The 18,497-nt window shown below is 36.5% G+C and overlaps 2 protein-coding genes across 8 annotated transcripts; one reads left to right on the top strand and one right to left on the bottom strand.

The window, feature by feature from the left end:
* The first annotated feature begins 602 nt into the window (after window positions 1-602).
* Window positions 603-10,703, top strand: LOC116013523. Of its 7 annotated transcripts, XM_031253330.1 has the most exons (12): window positions 603-730; window positions 1,988-2,097; window positions 2,456-2,498; window positions 3,527-4,231; window positions 5,202-5,287; window positions 5,746-6,212; window positions 6,339-6,809; window positions 6,936-7,686; window positions 7,805-8,035; window positions 8,130-8,254; window positions 8,676-9,067; window positions 9,486-10,703. In XM_031253330.1, the coding sequence occupies exons 4-12, from the start codon at window positions 3,638-3,640 to the stop codon at window positions 10,473-10,475; spliced, it is 4,107 nt and encodes a 1,368-aa protein (XP_031109190.1). In that variant the 5' UTR covers window positions 603-730; window positions 1,988-2,097; window positions 2,456-2,498; window positions 3,527-3,637; the 3' UTR covers window positions 10,476-10,703. The 7 variants fall into 7 exon arrangements, with proteins under 7 accessions (XP_031109190.1, XP_031109191.1, XP_031109188.1 ...); XM_031253331.1 differs by lacking the exon at window positions 2,456-2,498 and having other exon boundaries at window positions 1,988-2,065; XM_031253328.1 differs by lacking the exon at window positions 2,456-2,498.
* A 5,818-nt stretch (window positions 10,704-16,521) lies between these two features.
* Window positions 16,522-17,415, bottom strand: LOC116013123. Its single transcript, XM_031252779.1, has 2 exons — window positions 17,057-17,415; window positions 16,522-16,939 (listed from the first exon to the last, which is right to left on the bottom strand). Exons 1-2 carry the CDS (start codon window positions 17,413-17,415, stop codon window positions 16,522-16,524), a joined length of 777 nt encoding a protein of 258 aa, XP_031108639.1.
* Window positions 17,416-18,497: the final 1,082 nt, after the last annotated feature.

Genomic DNA, 18,497 nt, shown 5'->3' with positions numbered 1-18,497 from the left:
CGGGTTCTAGAGAGAAAACTCATGCTCGTCAACTTCAAAAAGTTATAAATTTATGCATTTTTTAAAACAAAAGAAAAAAACTATTAAATGGTAAATCTCACAAAAGGTAAAAGAAAATATCCCACTTGTCTAACATGTAGTTTTATTTGATTAGTTTCAAATGAGAGTAATAAATTCACAAACATTTAATAAATGCAAATAGGGTGTGAATTGTTTTCTATGCCAAAAATAATATTAAGCGCATAAAATGTTTTATTAAATATTTTAAGGTGTTGACGTGTACCGTATCTCTTATATAGAACACCACATAATTTTTTTTAGAATTGTATCAAGTATTATTGTTATATTTATTCTCATAATACGTAATAAGATTATTTATTCATTTTTTGTTATGTCTGAATAAAATAAACCAATGCGTCCAACTCCGTAAAATTTCATATTAGAGTGATAATGATTAATGAAAAAGATATGAATACCTTCCCAAAAAAAATGAAAAAGATATGAACAATATCTCAAGTCATTAATGCATGGTTAAACTTTACATAATCACATTAATGCCCCTCAAAGTATATAAGTTTTCCCCCTAAGCCTCGATATTTCTCAAAAAAAGAAAAAGAAAAAAAAAGAAAAGAAAAAAGAGAAAAAGACTATACAGAGAATCAAGTGCCTGCATCGCAATTCACAGTTTTGCTCGAGAAGACTTTATAAGCACACAGGCGCAAAACATCAGGTATATTAACAGTTTCCTTTCTCCATCTGTCCGATATCCAGAATCTCCGCCATTGATTTGCAATTTTACAGTACGAGGATTTTTCCTTTTATGTTTTTTCTCAATTCGTTGTTAATTAGTTTCAGATAGATCTTCTAATTCCATATCAATTTAATTAATTTGTCGTGTAAAAAAATTTAAAAATTTTAACGTTCAAAGGCCACTTGTACTTGGGTTGAATCGATAAATTGGTAAATTGATGCGTATGCGACACGGTCGATGTTTCATTGATCGTGTTCTTGGCCTTGTCGGCGATGTTTAAGCGGAAGGGGCGGACTGTTCTTAAGCTCTAAAATGTGACTTACACTCTTTCCGGACCCTAGGCATGTCTTATGTTCTTTTTCTCTCTTTTCCCCAATTCCAATTAAGGGTATCATTCCAATTAAGGATATAATTTGTTCTCGAGTTTTTTTCTGGTGGCTTGTTGTTTTAATCTGTTTTCAAAGTTTTTATTTTCTGTGATCATTTTTTTCTTCTTATTGAAGTTTTGATTATATTGGAAATCACAGTTTGAATCATGGCTATATGTGGAAAGTTCCAATCCTGATATGCTGCTCTTATTTGATAGTGGATTATATCTTTAAGACTTTAATGGATATTAGGGTTTCTAAGTTGTGGCACTTCTCAATTCTGGTTTATCTATTATGCCTAATATTTGCTAGGTAAGTGGTTGTATGTATAAAAATGAAGTGTGGTAACCAGAAATGCTTATGTAAAATTCTTTTATAATATTATGGCATGCTGCATTTGATGTTGCTAATCATGGCTCTTTTTAAATTCCATAGTATGCTAGGCTAGTCACATTTTGCCATGCTGAAGCCAGTGTGATGTTTGTTTGGAACTATTCTCGTTCTGAGACATTGGCATTTCTGCTGTTTACATAGCTGAATGAAATTTGTACTTACAAAAAATCCTTTTAAAAATCAATGGATGGTCCAGTTTGCCATGTAGTTCAATAAGTTTATCAACTAACTAAAATTTCTCTTCTGAAAATAATCAAAAGACCCTTTTATAGTTAGACTTCTATCTGGGCAGTGAAAGACCGGAAACTCGGGGTTAAGAAGGGGGATGTGATTATGACCCTGTTCCAGAACTGAAAGTACCATCCCTTCCTATTTGTTTGTCCTGCTGGATAAAAAGTACATTACACCTCAAAGAGTTAAGTGGTTTTTGATTGAATCTCAGAGGCATTCTTTTTTTTTTTTTTTTTTTTGGCAGCAAACAATAAAATTATGCAGTGTTTATAGATGATCCCAGACTTCAAGGAGTTCATCCCAAGCAAGGCCAGTTCTGGAGGTTTACTTCAAAGCAATACAGTGAAATAAAGTGTAATTATGTGCTACTGCTCTAGTTCTTTAATCTGTACTTCTCTCAGGCTCTCTTTGTGTGTGCTTTTTGTGAATAGATACAATGTAAAATTACTTCTAGAAAAAAGTTCTTTAGAGAATATTGACTCTGCAATCAATTGAAACAAACAAAAAAAACATCCTTCTTTTAATATCCAGACTTAAGTCTATGGTCTGGATTGTGCTACATCATCCCTACAAGATTCAAAGGTTGAATTTCAAACCCATTCTGGATATGCTAACTGCCTTTACCCATTTGCCATTAGTCTCTAATTTGATCCGTTCTTCTATCCCTGGGCTCTCCATTAATCAGCTTCACCTCATTATTTCTGTGTGACAGGCCATGTTGGCTGGGTCCTGTTAGCCTTTGTTTCTCTTTCCAGGTACCTAAAACTCCCTCTCTTATTTTCCTCTCCATCAGCCTCCATTGTTTCTCTCTGATTAAGATCTAAAACTTCATCTTTTGATCTTTGGAACTTTGAAATCGAGACTCAATACTAAGGGAATACTTGGGACCTTTATATGGGGTTTCTTGATTTTTTGGTTTTGTTTTATCTTTTCTTTTAACTACAACTTGGTACTTTCACCTAGAAAATAGTAAACGAATAAAAATAAAAAATAAAGAGTTAATTAGGAAGAGATATGATTTAGATTGTGTTCGTTGATTTTAGATTTTTAGTTGGAATTATTCTCCCCTCTTTGATTACAACCAGTCTACTTTCATAGTTGCTCTGGAAGAGAAGCATATGGACTACAGATTGATGGTGTTAGTTATGGCTTTTTACAATCATTAAATGGGGTTGGGGTTTTAACTCTTAAATCTTGTAAAGATGATGTTGTACAAAGGATGGCGTTGGCAAGCGCCTTTTACAATCATTATATGGGTTTTAGATTTTAACTTCTTGATCTTGTAAGGTGATGCAATGTAACCCAAATTTAAGTTTGGAGGAGTCTGGAGAGGTTCCATACCTGTTTTGGAGCACCTTATAATTGAGCTCTTTATAGACTGATAAAGCGGATACATCTTGCCACTTGCTTGTTAGGATGTATCCCCACTAAATGGTTAGAAACTTAGACTTGCACCTTTCAAAATTACTCTGTATATTTTAATTGCTTCATGTTTGTTATGTTGTGTTATTGAATGTACCTCTTCATGTATAAAACTAGACACAGGAAATGTTTGTTATAATGAGACATACTAATTTATTTTCCCTGTGACCTAAAAGTGTTATTGTTTTGGCAGCAGTTCTTTCCATTTTGTGTTTCTTATTATTTTATGCAGTGATTGAAGACGTTAAATCATTTATAAGTATCCCATACCCACTGGTTTCCTTTTCCCAGGGCAGCAATTTGCAACATGACTGGCTTTCCCTCTCCTGTCTTGTTCTCTAAAATTTGCCTTTTGGTTTAGGTGTTGAGTCAAGTCAATAAGGTACCAAATAGGTGCTCTAATAGTCAGTATGTTGATGGAAGAGTAGTCTCTGTGGAATGTAAAGTTTGTCTGCATATTAATCATTCTACCATGGAGCTGAAAGTTGATGAATCATCTGGAGAAATCTGTGGCAATAATGCCATGAATTTCTCTGCCAATGATGTTTCACCTTCTAGCAAGAATGGAAAAGGTGAAGCATGGGGAAACTGTGAAACAAACAATTTAATCAGCATAAATTCAAGTTATGATTCTTCCTCGGCAAATTCAGAGCATAAGGTGTGCGCAAGGACTTCTGATGTATCAGCTACATCGGATGGTACAGCTCCAACTCTGGAGGCCCCTAAAGCATTAGAAGAGTATGATGATAGTATGCCATGTGTCACCAGAGGTGGGGAAGCCATTAAAATTTCCAAATTGAATGAGGAAGAGAGTATAAATCTACCATGTACAGTAAACCTAGCAGAGGAATCTATAAAACATCCAAAAGACCATCTTAATTTGGTAGTGAAAGATGAAGTAGCACCTGGCAATGGTGGTAACCCACTGGATGATGCTTGCATTACAGGAAAAAGTGAAGGCTTGGATAAGGTCATGCACTCTTCCGTCTTACCAGATACGCATGCAAATTCTTCAGAAACCCATGCGAATAATGGGAGTGATGACTCTGACATTGAGGAGCATGATGTGAGTAAGGATTATTAACCATTTATTTCAGCACATTATATATATGTATTTGTGTATATTTATATCTTTGAGTTTTTTTTTTTCTGATGTGGGTTGTATCACATTTCAGTTTGGCTTTATAATACTTGCTTTAACATCAATCACTAGGACAGCTATGAGCTATCCTGTTGATCTTGTAACACACTGGTTTAGCAACTAAATTTCTAAATCTGGCTTATGTCATGACAACCTTCCTACTGTATTACAGCATGAAACATTTCATAGGCACCCAAATCATTTTATATATTGTAAAAGCTCATCTAAGCTCATAGAAGAAGGACCTACTATATCGTCAAATTCTTGGGACTGTCATACTTGTTCCTATTTCTCAGTTGCTTCTAAAAGATAGTTCTATCATTTGGACACTTATATAAAGTAACATTTCTTATGTTGGTGTTGTGGTTCTCTTCATATTACCCTCCCAATAGTAGTGCTCTTTGGACAGTCTCCTGATGCATAGGCATTCACATTACAAAAGGATAAACAGTTTTTTTTCCCCAATAAATAATATTTTTATTTATTTTTAATTATAAATACAAAATGTTCATTGGAAAATATAGTGCTAGTGACTTGATGGGATTTCATGCATCACTTTATTCTCTTACTTTTGGTCTTTGCTATGTATAAATTATAATATTATCTAGTGTTTGTCTGGTAAAGCATATGATTATGGATTGTGATTATAGATTATGATAATAGATTGTGAACAATCTACACCCTATGGCTTAAATAAACTAAAAGGGGTTGTACACTCCATAATCCATTATCTTTGCCAAACATGTAGAAAGTTGATTATTCAATATTCAATCTATAATCCCAATTATCTAATTAATTAAGCTTTACCAAACACCCATTATTACGGTGTACCCATTTCTTTTGTAATTATAATTTACTCGTGTGAAGAGTAAATTCTTTTTTTTGCTGTGAATAGGTGAAAGTTTGTGATATATGTGGGGATGCAGGTCGAGAGGATTTACTTGCCATATGTTGTAGATGTACTGATGGGGCTGAACATACGTAAGTCTTCCTATAATACCCCATATTATTTGTAGGCTTATTGGTGGAAAAAATCTGAAGCATTTTGCCTTGTGACTTTATATTTAAACCTTTTAATTTTGGCAATTTCATACCAAATTGGAAACTTTTGTGCAATTTAATCTAATTTTACCATTTGATTTAAAAAACCCTGACTCAGTCTGACTCTTTCGACTTGTCAATAGTTGGCAATAGATTAGCCTCTTTGGCTATCTATGAAGCACTGGGTCTGGTTTTTTCTAGGTCAGAAAGTAAACTTGGATAAATTTGCACAACAGTTCCTAATTTGGTATGAAATTCCAAATTTAAAGGGTTTGGATATAATTGTCATAGGACACAAAGGTTTGGAATATTCACTGGCCACTGTTGGTATTAATTTTTTTCTTCTCATTATTAGCGAATTCAATAAAAACTCAGAACTTTTGTTGTTCTTATACTAGTTATTGCATGCGAGAAATGCTTGAGAAAGTTCCAGAGGGTGATTGGCTATGTGAAGAATGCAAATCTGAGAAGGAAATTGAAAATCAAAAGCAATATAAAACTGGCAGGGCTGGTGGAAATGAAAATGGTTATTCTTCTGGACAAACAGCTATTACTAATTCTGAGCACCATGAGACAGAAACTAAAGCTTCTGATTTTGTTGGAGGCACAGCTGTTAAAGAATGCTCTCAGGGAAAAGTATCTAGCACAAGGAATACATATGATAGTGAAGCTATTTCTGCTGCAAAGAAGCAAGTTCTTGAACCGCTTTCAGGCTCACCAAAGGCAGAAAGTCCCAATCGGGTTCCTATGCTCTCTCGTGAAAGTTCATTTAAGAACTTGGAGAAAGGAAAAGTGAAGCCTGTACATCAGTTTGGTGTGGTTAATGACTCTTCAGCTTCAGGTCCCCGGATGCAAACTTCTCGAGGTAATAATGCTGTTCTGGTTGTATATTCTTTATGCAAGTGTTTCAAAGCCACATTATGAGAATCTTGAGAATTTGATGTTCTTCGGGTTCTGTGAAATCTATTAAGTGGGATTTGTACTTGTGTAGGTACTTTCTCAAAGTCCAATTCATTCAGTTCCCTAATAGCCAAGCCAAAAGTCAAACTTGTGGATGAAGTTTTTCCTGCAAAGCAGAAATTGTCGAGGGAAACTGCTTTTATTGAATCAAAAGACATAGCTGTTAGATCAATGGGCAAATCTATGTCCTTCAAGCCGACAACTGCAAGCCGTTCTAACTGCACTGAATCAAAAGTGAAGATGTTCTCTCCCAAGTTTTCTCATGATCAGGATGTAAAATGGTTAAGACATAAAAAAGACCGAAGTTCCTTTGACAGGAAGAATTCACTAAGATCAGACCGCTTGGCTGGTGGCGCCATTTCTTCTCCCAAAAGTGATAATAAACCAACACCTCGTGGTGAACCTTCCTCACTATCTTCCCTGAACACTAATAGAGACTACCGGGCTTTGATCTCTGAAAACAAACCAGTGACCATCTCAAATTCAACAAGTGGGGTTGCTCGTAAGGATCATGAATATCTTCACCTTTTATAGTACTTTGACTCATAATGTGGCATGTTATATAATGTGCTTGATTATTTTTAATGCATATCTTCAATGATTTAATGTTTTCCTTCATCCATATCAGGCGAAGTTTTGAAGCAGGCATCAGTTGATGGAGTTTCATCTGCCAATAGAATTAGCAGTTCTGAAGAAAATCCTAGTCAGGCAATTCCAAAGGAGGATTCCTCATCCAGTTCTTGTGTTGCTGAGAGACCATCATGGAGTTCTAATGAAGTTCTACCAGATGGGTTGTCTCAGTCCAAGGAATCAAAAGCTTTTGGTGACAAGACAAGGGAAAGTTCTGCAAGTCGGTCAAAACAGAACAGCACTGCCAGTGGAAAAATTGTTTCATGTCAGAAATGCAAAGGAAATGGTCATTTAGCACAGGTTTGCACAGCTGACGGACCTGAATCATCTGCTTTAGGTTCACCTTTTAAAAGTTCTAGAGAGGCCACAAATGGTCCAAGTGATTTGAAAGCTGCCATTGAGGCTGCTAGGCTCAGGAAACCTGGAATATGCAGGAAGAATAGAGTTGCTGATCAATCTGAGGACTTATCAGCATCGAACATGAAAAGTGAAATAGCTTCCCAAGATCAGATGCTCTCTTCAACTGTCAGGAGAAATGTTAATGGTGCTGAGGAGGCACAAAAGCAGGAAACTGCAAATAATGCAAAGCAATTAGGAATTATTTCTGAAGCTTCTGCAAGAACCAGAGATGCAGGTCATGTTGCATTTTCTGATGTAAAGCATTCTGTAATTGACATGGAACGTCAGACTCTGGTATCAATGCCCGTTATTCTGAAAACAGCCATTCCAGAGTACCAGTATATATGGCAGTATGAGTGTTAACCTCTTACCTTTATTATGTTGTTTTCAACTGGTTGTTTTTGCATCACTATGAGTGTTTTTTTTTTGGTGCTGTTGGTTATTTTTTATGCCATGATTTCTGTGCAGAGGAGGTTTCGAGGTTCAAAAGAGTGGGAAAGCCTTCAATCTCTATGATGGAATTCAGGCTCATTTATCAAGTTGTGCATCTCCTAAGGTTCTTGATGCTGTAAACAAATTCCCTCGGAAGGTCATACTGAATGAAGTACCTCGTTTGAGTAGCTGGCCAATACAGTTCAAGGAGTGTGGTGTTAGTGAAGATAACATAGCCCTCTTCTTTTTTGCTAAAGATATAGGGAGGTTGTGTCCTTGGTTCCTAACAAATCCTGCTTCTTTGCTTTCTTCTGGTAAGTTTTTTCAACCATCTGCTAACTATCTATTGCCAATGGTGCAGCTATGAGAAGAGCTACAAAGTTTTGCTCGGGAATATGGTGAAGCATGATCTGGCTCTTCAGGGGAACATTGGAGACATTGAACTACTGATATTCCCATCGAACCATCTTCCTGAAAAGTTCCAGCGTAAGGATAATGGAGCATGCTTCTTTCTGTTTGACAGGGCACATGATTTTAACTTTAGCATATTTAAATAAGTCATACTATATTCAACATGCTTTCTGCTACTGAATATCTGTTAAGGAAATATGTAATTTTTTGAGGTTAATGCAATTTGAAGACTTTGATTCACACTATTCTTTGGTTGCTATGATGATTGTGATGCGGAATCATTCTAATTAGCTTACTCGGATGCTTTTCCACTTTGAGAATTAATAGGAGTTTGAGAGCATCATATTATTTCGTATGTGAACTTTTTCTTCTTCCTTTTGTAGTTTGGTAAACTGGTATTTTTAATTGACCAAAGCCCCTGCATCTGTGGTTATTATTCTTTTAGCTGGTTAATCTCAAATATTAATTTTTTTCTTTGTTACTTTTGTGTATGCAGGGTGGAATTTGATGTTCTTCCTGTGGGGCGTGTTCAGAGGGAAGAGAGCAAATAGTTTGCAAAATTTTCCTGGAGCTGAGAAACCATTGATTCAAGATATCCTCACAGCTGCCACTTCTTTGCCAGAGAATATGTTCACCCCTGTGCCTAAACTGAATTCTGTGCTTGGTAGTGCGGCAACTAATATTGAAATGTCTGCTCTAAAAGAGCCAGAATCTGCATCTTCACATAAAATTGTAAATGGAAATTGCAGTATCCAATCCTCTCCCCAAGTGAGTAGAGATAAGTGTTCTCGTATAAACACTGAGCAGAATGATAAACTGGATTCCAGTTCTATTCAAAATAGTGAACCAAAGTTGGGGCCGGATAGGAGATACTTTGGCGTTCCCCTGGTAATATACTAATATTTACTCTATTTATCTGTTATTCTTGCATGTTGCACTTAGTGATTAACTACAATTCCTTTCCATTTCAACATAATTCTATCCAGGAATAAATTCTTTGCCATTCTCTGTCTTCTTTGCCATTCTGTCTTTATTGTTCTGATAGATTTCCATGAAGTGCAAAAGTTTAGCCCATAATTGTCTTTATGTGTATCTTTAAGGGGGGAACAATGAAAATAATTAAATGGAATTTGATAAAGCCTACAAGTCATGATTCTTGTTCAAATGAGGGGCATGCCCTCAGCTGTAGGTACTTAATTCTTGTTGATTGTGCTGTAGTCTTATTCTTTCAGTTTTTTGGGAATTAGTGCTCCTTCTTGCCACTTTGCTTATGTACTAAGACAGTTATTTTCCTTTGTTCTTGAAGGTAGAAGCAGTGCACTCTTCTGTTCAAACTGCTGAAAGAGTCAGCAGTCCTAATACGAGCCGTCCTATGTCTGTCCATTGGGCTGCTCAACTTGACGGAGAGAAGCTATCAATGTTATCTGATGAAACTCCAACAATGCAGGAGGCAGCTTCTGTTGGAAGCACAACAAAGAATTTGTGTGGCAAAGATGATGTGAAAATTGGACATATCTGCTTGGACAATGTATCTACTGAGGAAGGAACTCCTTTGGCAAGGCATACGAGTATGGAGCAGACCTTGAATGTGATCAGTAGTTTTGGTGTGAACCCCAAGAAACGGTCACATTCTGCAGAGACTGTGCTGCAATCTGCATCATCCTCTGGAACGAGTCAAGCGTTTTCAAGTTACAGTAATGATGACATCTTGGTTGAAGAATGCTGCCACAAAAGAGTGAAGCCCAATTTTGATCGATCTTATGGATGCAATGATCAAACTAGTTGCTCAAAGGATGGGTTCTTGTCAGAGATGGGCGGTGGTGGTACAGCTTCTCAACTTTCTCGCCAGAAGAATGAGCGCGATGAAGCTTTGAGCAAGACAGCTATCTTGGAAACTCCAGGAAATGCTGAAATGTTTTTCTTCCCAGTTGATCCACATCCTGTGGATAATAATAGCTCGATGCCATGGAAAGTGCATCCTTTGGAGGAAGATCAACTCTGTGACAAAGCACCAAATCTTGAACTTGCTTTGGGAGCTAAAACAAAACCTCTGATGTCCGGGATCCCATCCTTTTTATCTGGGAAAGTCGAGAAGAAAATAAGCGAGGAGAATACCTCAGATAATGCAGCAGCAAGTGCCAACAAGGAGGATGTTTCTGCTTCTCTTTCTCTCTCTCTCTCATTTCCTTTCCCGGAAAAGGAGCAAGGTACTTCTGCTTCAAAGCCTGAGCAGGAAGATCCCAGAAGAAGGCAAGCCAATACATCACTGCTCCTTTTTGGGCGGCCTGAGGGATAAATAGGGAGAAGAACCAATAAATGTACATTATAGCTAGTCCTAATGGATTTGTTAGGTTCACAAGATGTTCATAAGTTTACAGGATCTATGTCTTTTGTTGTTTCTGCTTTCTCTTATACTCATAGTTTGACAGTGCCATAGTTAATCAGTCACGGCTGATTGTATATAAAGAGGATATTTAGCCATAACGGCCTCTGGCAGCATAGAAAGGGTTTTTTGCTTCTTCTTCTTCTTCTTCTTTTATTTTTTAATTTTTTAATTTTTTTTAAAAGTATTATAAATATTGGTTAGAAGTTTTTGTTCATTGCAGTGTCATTGCCCCTTAAGATGGTTCTGGTGTATGTTTCAATCTTCATACATTTTTGCTTCGTTACCATGTGTATATTTACTTCTAAACTTCTAATATCACTAGATAACTTATATTTTACATTCTTATACTAAATTTCATTCGTTTATATACTCTTGTTTCGGCACTATTAATGATATGTTAGGAATAGTCACATATCAATCATTATACCGTGGACTATGATTTACGTTGTAAGGTGTATCATTTGACATATAAATTTATTTTTAGTATAATTAGTGTTCGCACCCGTGCGATGCATGAAATGGATTTGTTATAATATTTTAAGAATATTTGGATCGATATATAATTATATAAATTATAACATCAAATATTATATAGTGCAATTGAAAAGATGGTTTGGATCGTTTATGTTTTGTGATGTTATCCTTGCTTGAATTTAAATAAATAATTGTTGAATTAATAGCTAATGTGTAGATGTAAGCATCCGGTGCTGAAATTTTGAGGATTTTATATATCAGTCTTGGACAAATTTTCTCTTTGAAAAAAAAACATAATATCACAAATTCGAATTACACATTATTGAAAACTTCTTTATAGACGACATTGGTAGTACTAACAGAATCTTGTCCATCCTCGTCTAGAGTTAACACCTTCAGGTTATCAGGATGGGTGACTCGAGAAAAAGTCACGTACAATTGATCGTGATTAAACATCAGTTTACCCAACATGAGTTGGTGTTTGACCCTAACTTTTGTTGATAGTCATGGCATATGCGAGCATCAATGAGAATTGTTTACGCTGAAGTTTCAATGGCAATTTCATATCAGAAAGAGTGAAAGACATTTGTGGGCTAAGAACTTTGGTTTCTTCACGTGCCCCATTAACTATTCTTGCTTCGACAATGTGATATGCCAATCTTGTGATGATGAGACACGTACCGTTGCAAAGACCAAGAAGGTGGTTTATGCTCCGCAATTACATAACATGTGCACCAACATTTAATGTCAATGAATGATTAGGGAGTCCAAACAATCTCAAACTATTTAGAAATTTAGGAGTGTGTACTTTTAGTAGATTTTCACCGTTTGATTCTGCTTTACACAGAGTCGCAACTTAAATCTGTTAGTCATTCTGCAGTGTTCATGTTGCACATGTACATAATAATTAACACATTAATTGGAGTAAATTAATAATTTAAAACAACAAATAAATCAAAATTTGTATATAATAAAATGTAAAAGTTATTACAAATAATTTGAATTTGAGTTGTATTACCATTCCTAGGTATATTAATAGGTGTTTTTGGAGAGCAAAACATAAATCCACCGTACAATAGTTCACTACCAGCCACTGCAATTATTTATACCCGAGGGAGGAAAATTACAAATTTGCTAAATAAAATAGTTAGGTACGCTATTAAGATAACAAATTTGCTTACAATTAATACTGAGATTAGTTGGACTAAATGCTGGTAGACCAACAACTGCCTCTAACAATGGCTGAGCATTATCGAACAACCTATTTGGTTGGAGCAACGATGCTTGTGTATTATTCTGATTACACAATGACTCATTTTCTTAAAAAATAAAATATCTAAGTTAAATCATTAGTTAATGAATGACTCGTAATATAAATAAATAACGAAGAATCCATTCAGTAATAACCATTTCATTTTATATGTTAATTAGATATTTATTACTTAATCATTTTTATTAATATTAATAATTTTAATCTAGAATTGTATTACGAATAGGAAAGTAAGAAGAATATATTGTATTAGGAATTGTATTACAAAATTTTAATGTACAATTGTAGTACGAATATAAATTGTATTACCATATTTTACAGTATTACACAAACCTTATAGTATATAGTGTTTTGGGAGGGAAGTTAAAATGGAGGATTTTGTTTTTATTAATAGTATAGATGAAAGTTTGTATTTAATGTATTACAAGTTCATTTTTATTATACCACCTAAAAAATAAAATTCAATACATTAAAAATAAACTTTTAATATATTAAAAATAAACATTTATCAGTGGTCCATAGAATAATTTGTCGAACTTTTCATTAGTGGTGGGCGTTTCGATTTTCGGATTCGTTTTTTTTTTTTTTTTTTTGGTCGTTCGGTTTAGTTTCAATTTTTAAGGTTTTGAAAAAAATGAAACCATTCATTTTCAAATTTTAGTTCGGTTTGGTTCAGTTCGAGAAGTTAAACATTCCCTAGTTTTCTTAAGCACATATTTATTTATTTATATTAACTAATAATTTAAATTTGAAAATAGATCATTTGTTTACTATTTCTCTCCCTATGCTCTCTAGGGTTTTTCTCTCTCTTATCTCGTGAAGTTTTCTTGTCGTTTTGGTCTTTTTCTTCGGTCTCTAGTAATTACCTTTGACCTTTTGATCCGTTTTTTACTTGCCCGTGTCGTGAGTTATGTCGCAACAGCCAGTTGTCGATGCATTGTCTGATCGATGGGTGGACATAGTCCTTAATGATAGAAGAATTAGGGTTTGAGCCTGTGGTTGGTGCTACGGAGGGTGCTGTGGATGCTATAGAGACATAGAGCCTCATTGGGAGATTTCTAATTGCCATGTTGATTAAGTTGGAGTACATGAAACAAGTCATGGCCTCCGTTTGGCAACCTGTGAAGGGGGTCCAGATATCTGAGGTGCAACCTAATCTTTTCTTGTTTGTCTTCTACCACCAGTCTGATATGCAGTGAGTATTAGAAGAGGGGCCATGGTCTTTTGAGAACAGCTCTTTGGTTTGTGACAAGGATTGTTCGTATGGGTGAGTGAATGGTGAAGGTATGAATGGTGTTAAAACGAAGAGTCATAAACTCCCCGAGTGTCGCATCTCTCGTGGATGGCAAATTGGAGAATATACGGCTTTGCTACCTTGGTTTGTTTGAATAACGTTAAGATGGATCATGTGGATTTTGGTAAAAAGGAGATATTAAGAGGGCAAAGGATAATGAAATAAAGAGGTAAACAAAGGGAAATAAAAGCAGATGGGGCTAAAATATCATGGAGATTGGTTAAAGGTGTAAGGTAGAGTATTGATTTCTATTGAGTCATGATTGAAGGAGCTTGAAACATAGTCTTGAGTGGCGTCACACTCAAGCTCCCAATCCTCAGTCGGTTGGGGAATTTTATCAAACACTTTGTCTACAAGTTCCCTCCGGGTCTCATCTTCTCAGATTGAGAGCGGGAGATGTGGGTAGTGGGCTACATCCCTTTGCAATATCTCGCCAAAGAGATGATCCTATACTCTTGGAGAGATCAGGGCCCTCGATCTAGCAAGATCATACAAGACATACTCACAAATTCAACATTCCCCAAGGAAATCAAACTCATTATCAAATTAGATCATGAACACCAATCATCCATTCAATCTTGCCCCTATCCTAGGGATTAGCCTCTCATAGGCTTTAACAACATCAAAGCATCAAAATAGAAAATCATATCTACTAGATCAATATAAAAAGCAAACAACTTTAAGGAAAAGGATAGGCAAGAGAAATCTAAGAGAAAACAAGTCTTTTTGAAAGAACTTACCTAAGAGATCTTCAAGATGTAAGAATCCAAGTTCTCCTCTCTCAAGAGCTTCTCTTCCTCTCCAAGTCCTATCTAACCTAACCTAAAAATTGTGGAATGAAAAATGAGGCAAAAGACCCCCTAAACCTAGCTGAAATGTCCCTTAAATACTAAAACATCGCGCAGGTTTTCTGGTGCCGTCCCACGTCTGCCACACGCGTGTGGACTGGCGTGGATAGCTACTGGAATAATTCCACGCCAGCTCACACGCGTGTGAGGCTCGTGGGCGTGGTTTCATCATTTCCGTTTCCTTTTGTTGTTTCCGGTTTGGTCTTCGTGTATTCCCATGTGGATTGATTCTTCCTTTGCAACGATTTATGCTCTCTTTTGGTTGATTTCAGCCTTCATTCCTGTGGGAATTCTACAAAACACTCCACACAGAACTCATTTGCAATTTGTTAGTAAAATAGCATGTAAACACGTAATTGCACTCTTTAAGACTTATTTTTAGCAAGAAATCAACTTAATAAGTTATAGATAAATAGGTACTTTTGGCATCTATCAAAGTTTCCACACTTTAGATTGCTCGTCCACGAGCAAATTGTTCATTCAAAACCTTCTCATTTAGATGCCAAAAGTATCTAAGCTAAAGGTATGCTCAATGTTAAACATTCATTCAAAACACAATCTACCAGGAGATGTGAAATCCTTCACAATATCTTCAAGGAATGATAAAAATGTGCCATACACTGCTATGAATATTCAAACAAAGCGAAACCCCTTATGGTCACAAGTTGGACAGTTAGTTAGTTTCCACAATATCAAGCATACAGTCCAAAATTTCATTCACCTCTCATTGTGCAAAGGCCTTAAGCTGATCCCCTTAGTGGGAACGATGTACAAAACCTAATCAATCGACCTCCCTTATCGCCAAAGCCCAACATAAAAGTAAGTGAAAATAGATCCATGGGCCTCTCTCCGCCAGTGGCTTGGGCGGTTACTCATTTTTCTCACTTCCTAGGGTAACATCGTCAAGCAACCCGACTTCACATGGAGTTCCATGCTTTTTTCGAAGGCAGTGCAATGGGTGCTCGAATCCTAGCGAAGCGGCTTCCCTCATCTCAATTTTCTCATCTCCTAGGGCCATTTTATTGTGAACAACCGACTCCAGATATAACATTTGTGTATTTAGAAGACTATGGTTGTTCACCACCTAGCGAGATGGCTTTCCTCGTATCTTATCTCGGGGATTGGCCTTATTGCCTTTTCTACTCATTTCTCCGAACAACAACCCCTCATACCTTTTACTTGGGAAGCAGGGATATTTCTCTCAATGCTCACAGAAAGCTCTCCTTTTGCCCCATGTTCTATTCTATGATTATTCAATTCCGGGCTTCGCTTAATCTTATCTTTCTGAAATTAGGGGTTGCACACTCCCACTTCGAGAGATCTTTAACTAAGGTCTTTACAGAATATGAGGTGAATACCACACAAGCATACAACTTTTCAAAAAAAAAAATTTTAAAGGTCAAGGTAGGGGTACTTCCAAGGTTATTCAAAGAGTAAACTTTTTGGCACAGATTTAGCATTCTTCGAAGATAGAATGAAACTTTTTGGCACAGATTTAGCATTCTTCGAAGATAGAATGAATAACAACACCACAGATTTAGCATTCTTCGAAGATAGAATGAATAACAACACATGCTTGTGGCTTGATTATTTTTCAAACAAATGAGATAGAGCTCTTAATTAAAATTTTCATTTCAAGCACAGCTCTTTCCACACTTTAGACCAAACATCGTCCTCGATGTTGAGCTCTTTCCACACTTTAGACCAAACATCGTCCTCGATGTTGGCTTAGAATATGATAAAATAAGGAAACAACAAGGTATGCATTTTTCCACACTTTAAAATGAAAATACAAGGCTCGCATAATAGATAAACAAGGGATAAGAGGTAGATGACCTAGTAAGCATCCCATGTCATGTTGCTCAAAATGCTTGGATGGATAATTCTCATGTTCTTGCAACGAGATCTGCACGGAAATATGGAATCTACAAAAATAGGGAATTTCAACTCGGATGTTATTTTGACATAATAAAGTAAGGATAGTAATAAAGCATGGTAAATAACGGGTTGCCTCCCGGTTAGCGCTACGTTTAACGTCTTTAGCCTGACGAAATTGTCATGAAGATTGTGCTACTCATCTTCCCAGGGTATTAGCCTGCAACACTGGACCGTCCCCTGCGTATTTTCTGTTCCATAATATTTCTTGTGGACCGTCCCCTGCGTATTTTCTGTTCCATAATATTTCTTGACTTGGTGGCCGTTTACTTTGAAAGTTCCATAATATTTCTTGACTTGGTGGCCGTTTACTTTGAAAGATCCTTTTTCTGGATGCATGATCTCCAAGGTTCCATAAGGAAATACTTTTGTTGGATGCATGATCTCCAAGGTTCCATAAGGAAATACTTTTGTAGGATGCATGATCTCCAAGGTTCCATAAGGAAATACTTTTGTAACAATATAAGTCTCCAAGGTTCCATAAGGAAATACTTTTGTAACAATATAAGACCCAGTCCATCTTGATTTAAGTTTCTCAGGAAACAATCGCAGTCTGGAATTGAATAATAGCACTTTATCTCCCTTAATGAATTCTTTGTTTTTCCTGATATGCATGTCGTGATAAAACTTGGATCGTTCCTTGTAAGATCTGGATGTTTCATAAGCCAACAAACGCCATTCTTCTAGTTCATTCAGTTGAAACATTCGCTCCTGCCCTGCTATGAATAGATCTTCATTTAGTTTCTTAATGGCCCAATACGCCTTATGTTCGATTTCAACTGGAAGGTGGCACGCCTTGCCATATACCAATCTGTATGGAGTAGTACCTATCGGTGTCTTATAAGCAGTCCTGAAGGCCCATAATGCATCGTTAAGCTTGTCAACCCAATCCTTTGTATGCCGAGATACTGTCTTTTCCAATATGGCTTTAATATCTCTGTTTGCATTCTCGACTTGCCCGGTAGTCTGAGGATGATAGGGGACTCCTCCTCGGTGCTGTATACCTTGCCTTTGAAGTAATCTTCGCATAGGTATGTTTCGGAAATGTGTTCCCCTATCGCTAATTATAATCCGCGGTACTCCGAATCTCGTGAATAATCTTTTCAGAAATCTTGTTACACTTTTTGCGTCATTGTTGTGCAGTGCTTCTGCTTCAACCCATTTGGAGACATAATCTACTGCGATAAGAATATATTTGAAACCTTTGGAGTCCGGAAATGGTCCTGCAAAGTCTAGTCCCCATATATCAAAAATTTCGCACGCCAAGATGTAATTTTGCGGCATTTCGTCTTTTCCAGTGATATTACCAGTTCGCTGACATCTATCACAGTTTCTGACATAGATTTGAGCATCCCAAAATATTGAGGGCCAGTAGAATCCTGCTTCCAAGTGCTCTCCTAGCAGTTCTGTTAGCTGAGTGATGGCCCATTCGATGGCATTCTCCAAGAATCTCATGTCCTTCAGCCTCTGTTACACAACGTCGAATTATTTGATCTGCGCACACTTTGAAGAGATACGGCTCATCCCAGAAGTAGTATCGAGATTCTGCTATTAATTTTCTTCGGGCGTGTATATTTAAAAATTCCGGTAACTCTCCCCCTACAAGATAGTTAGCCAGATCTGCATACCAAGGTGTGAGATAGAGACCCATCAGCTTTTCATCTGCATACCAAGGTGTGAGATAGAGACCCATCAGCTTTTCCTCTGGAAAATATTCATTCACATCCCCAATTATATCCTGTCCTTTCTGAAAATATTCATTCACATCCCCAATTATATCCTGTCCTTTCTCATTCTCTAACCTTGACAAATGATTTATATCCTGTCCTTTCTCATTCTCTAACCTTGACAAATGATTTGCTGCACTGTTTTCAACTCTTTTTCGGTCCACGATAGTCACGTCAAATTCTTGCAATAGCAAAATCCATCTGATCAACCTTGGTTTTGCTTCAGGTTTAGACATAAGAAATTTGATAGCTGCATGATCAGTATGAATGATGACCTTTGACATTAAGAGATATGATCTAAATTTATCTAATGCAAACACGATTGCAAACAATTCTTTCTCGGTCGTGGTATAAGTTTGCTGCGGCTTAGTCAACATTCGACTA

Source organism: Ipomoea triloba, chromosome 3 (genome assembly GCF_003576645.1).
Source record: "Ipomoea triloba cultivar NCNSP0323 chromosome 3, ASM357664v1".
NCBI lineage: Eukaryota > Viridiplantae > Streptophyta > Magnoliopsida > Solanales > Convolvulaceae > Ipomoea > Ipomoea triloba.
This window is presented reverse-complemented; position numbering and strand designations above follow the sequence as displayed.

Excerpts from the sequence above, each read along its gene's own strand:
- LOC116013523 (XM_031253331.1), top strand. The coding sequence starts at position 3,638 with ATGGAGCTGAAAGTTGATGAATCATCTGGAGAAATCTGTGGCAATAAT. Across the intron at positions 6,213-6,338 it reads CCGGATGCAAACTTCTCGAG|GTACTTTCTCAAAGTCCAAT; the intron begins GTAATAATGCTG and ends GTACTTGTGTAG. Across the intron at positions 8,036-8,129 it reads TTTGCTAAAGATATAGGGAG|CTATGAGAAGAGCTACAAAG; the intron begins GTTGTGTCCTTG and ends CCAATGGTGCAG.
- LOC116013123 (XM_031252779.1), bottom strand. The coding sequence starts at position 17,415 with ATGCGAAGATTACTTCAAAGGCAAGGTATACAGCACCGAGGAGGAGTC. Across the intron at positions 16,940-17,056 it reads GAACTAGAAGAATGGCGTTT|ACTGCGATTGTTTCCTGAGA; the intron begins GTTGGCTTATGA and ends ATTCAATTCCAG.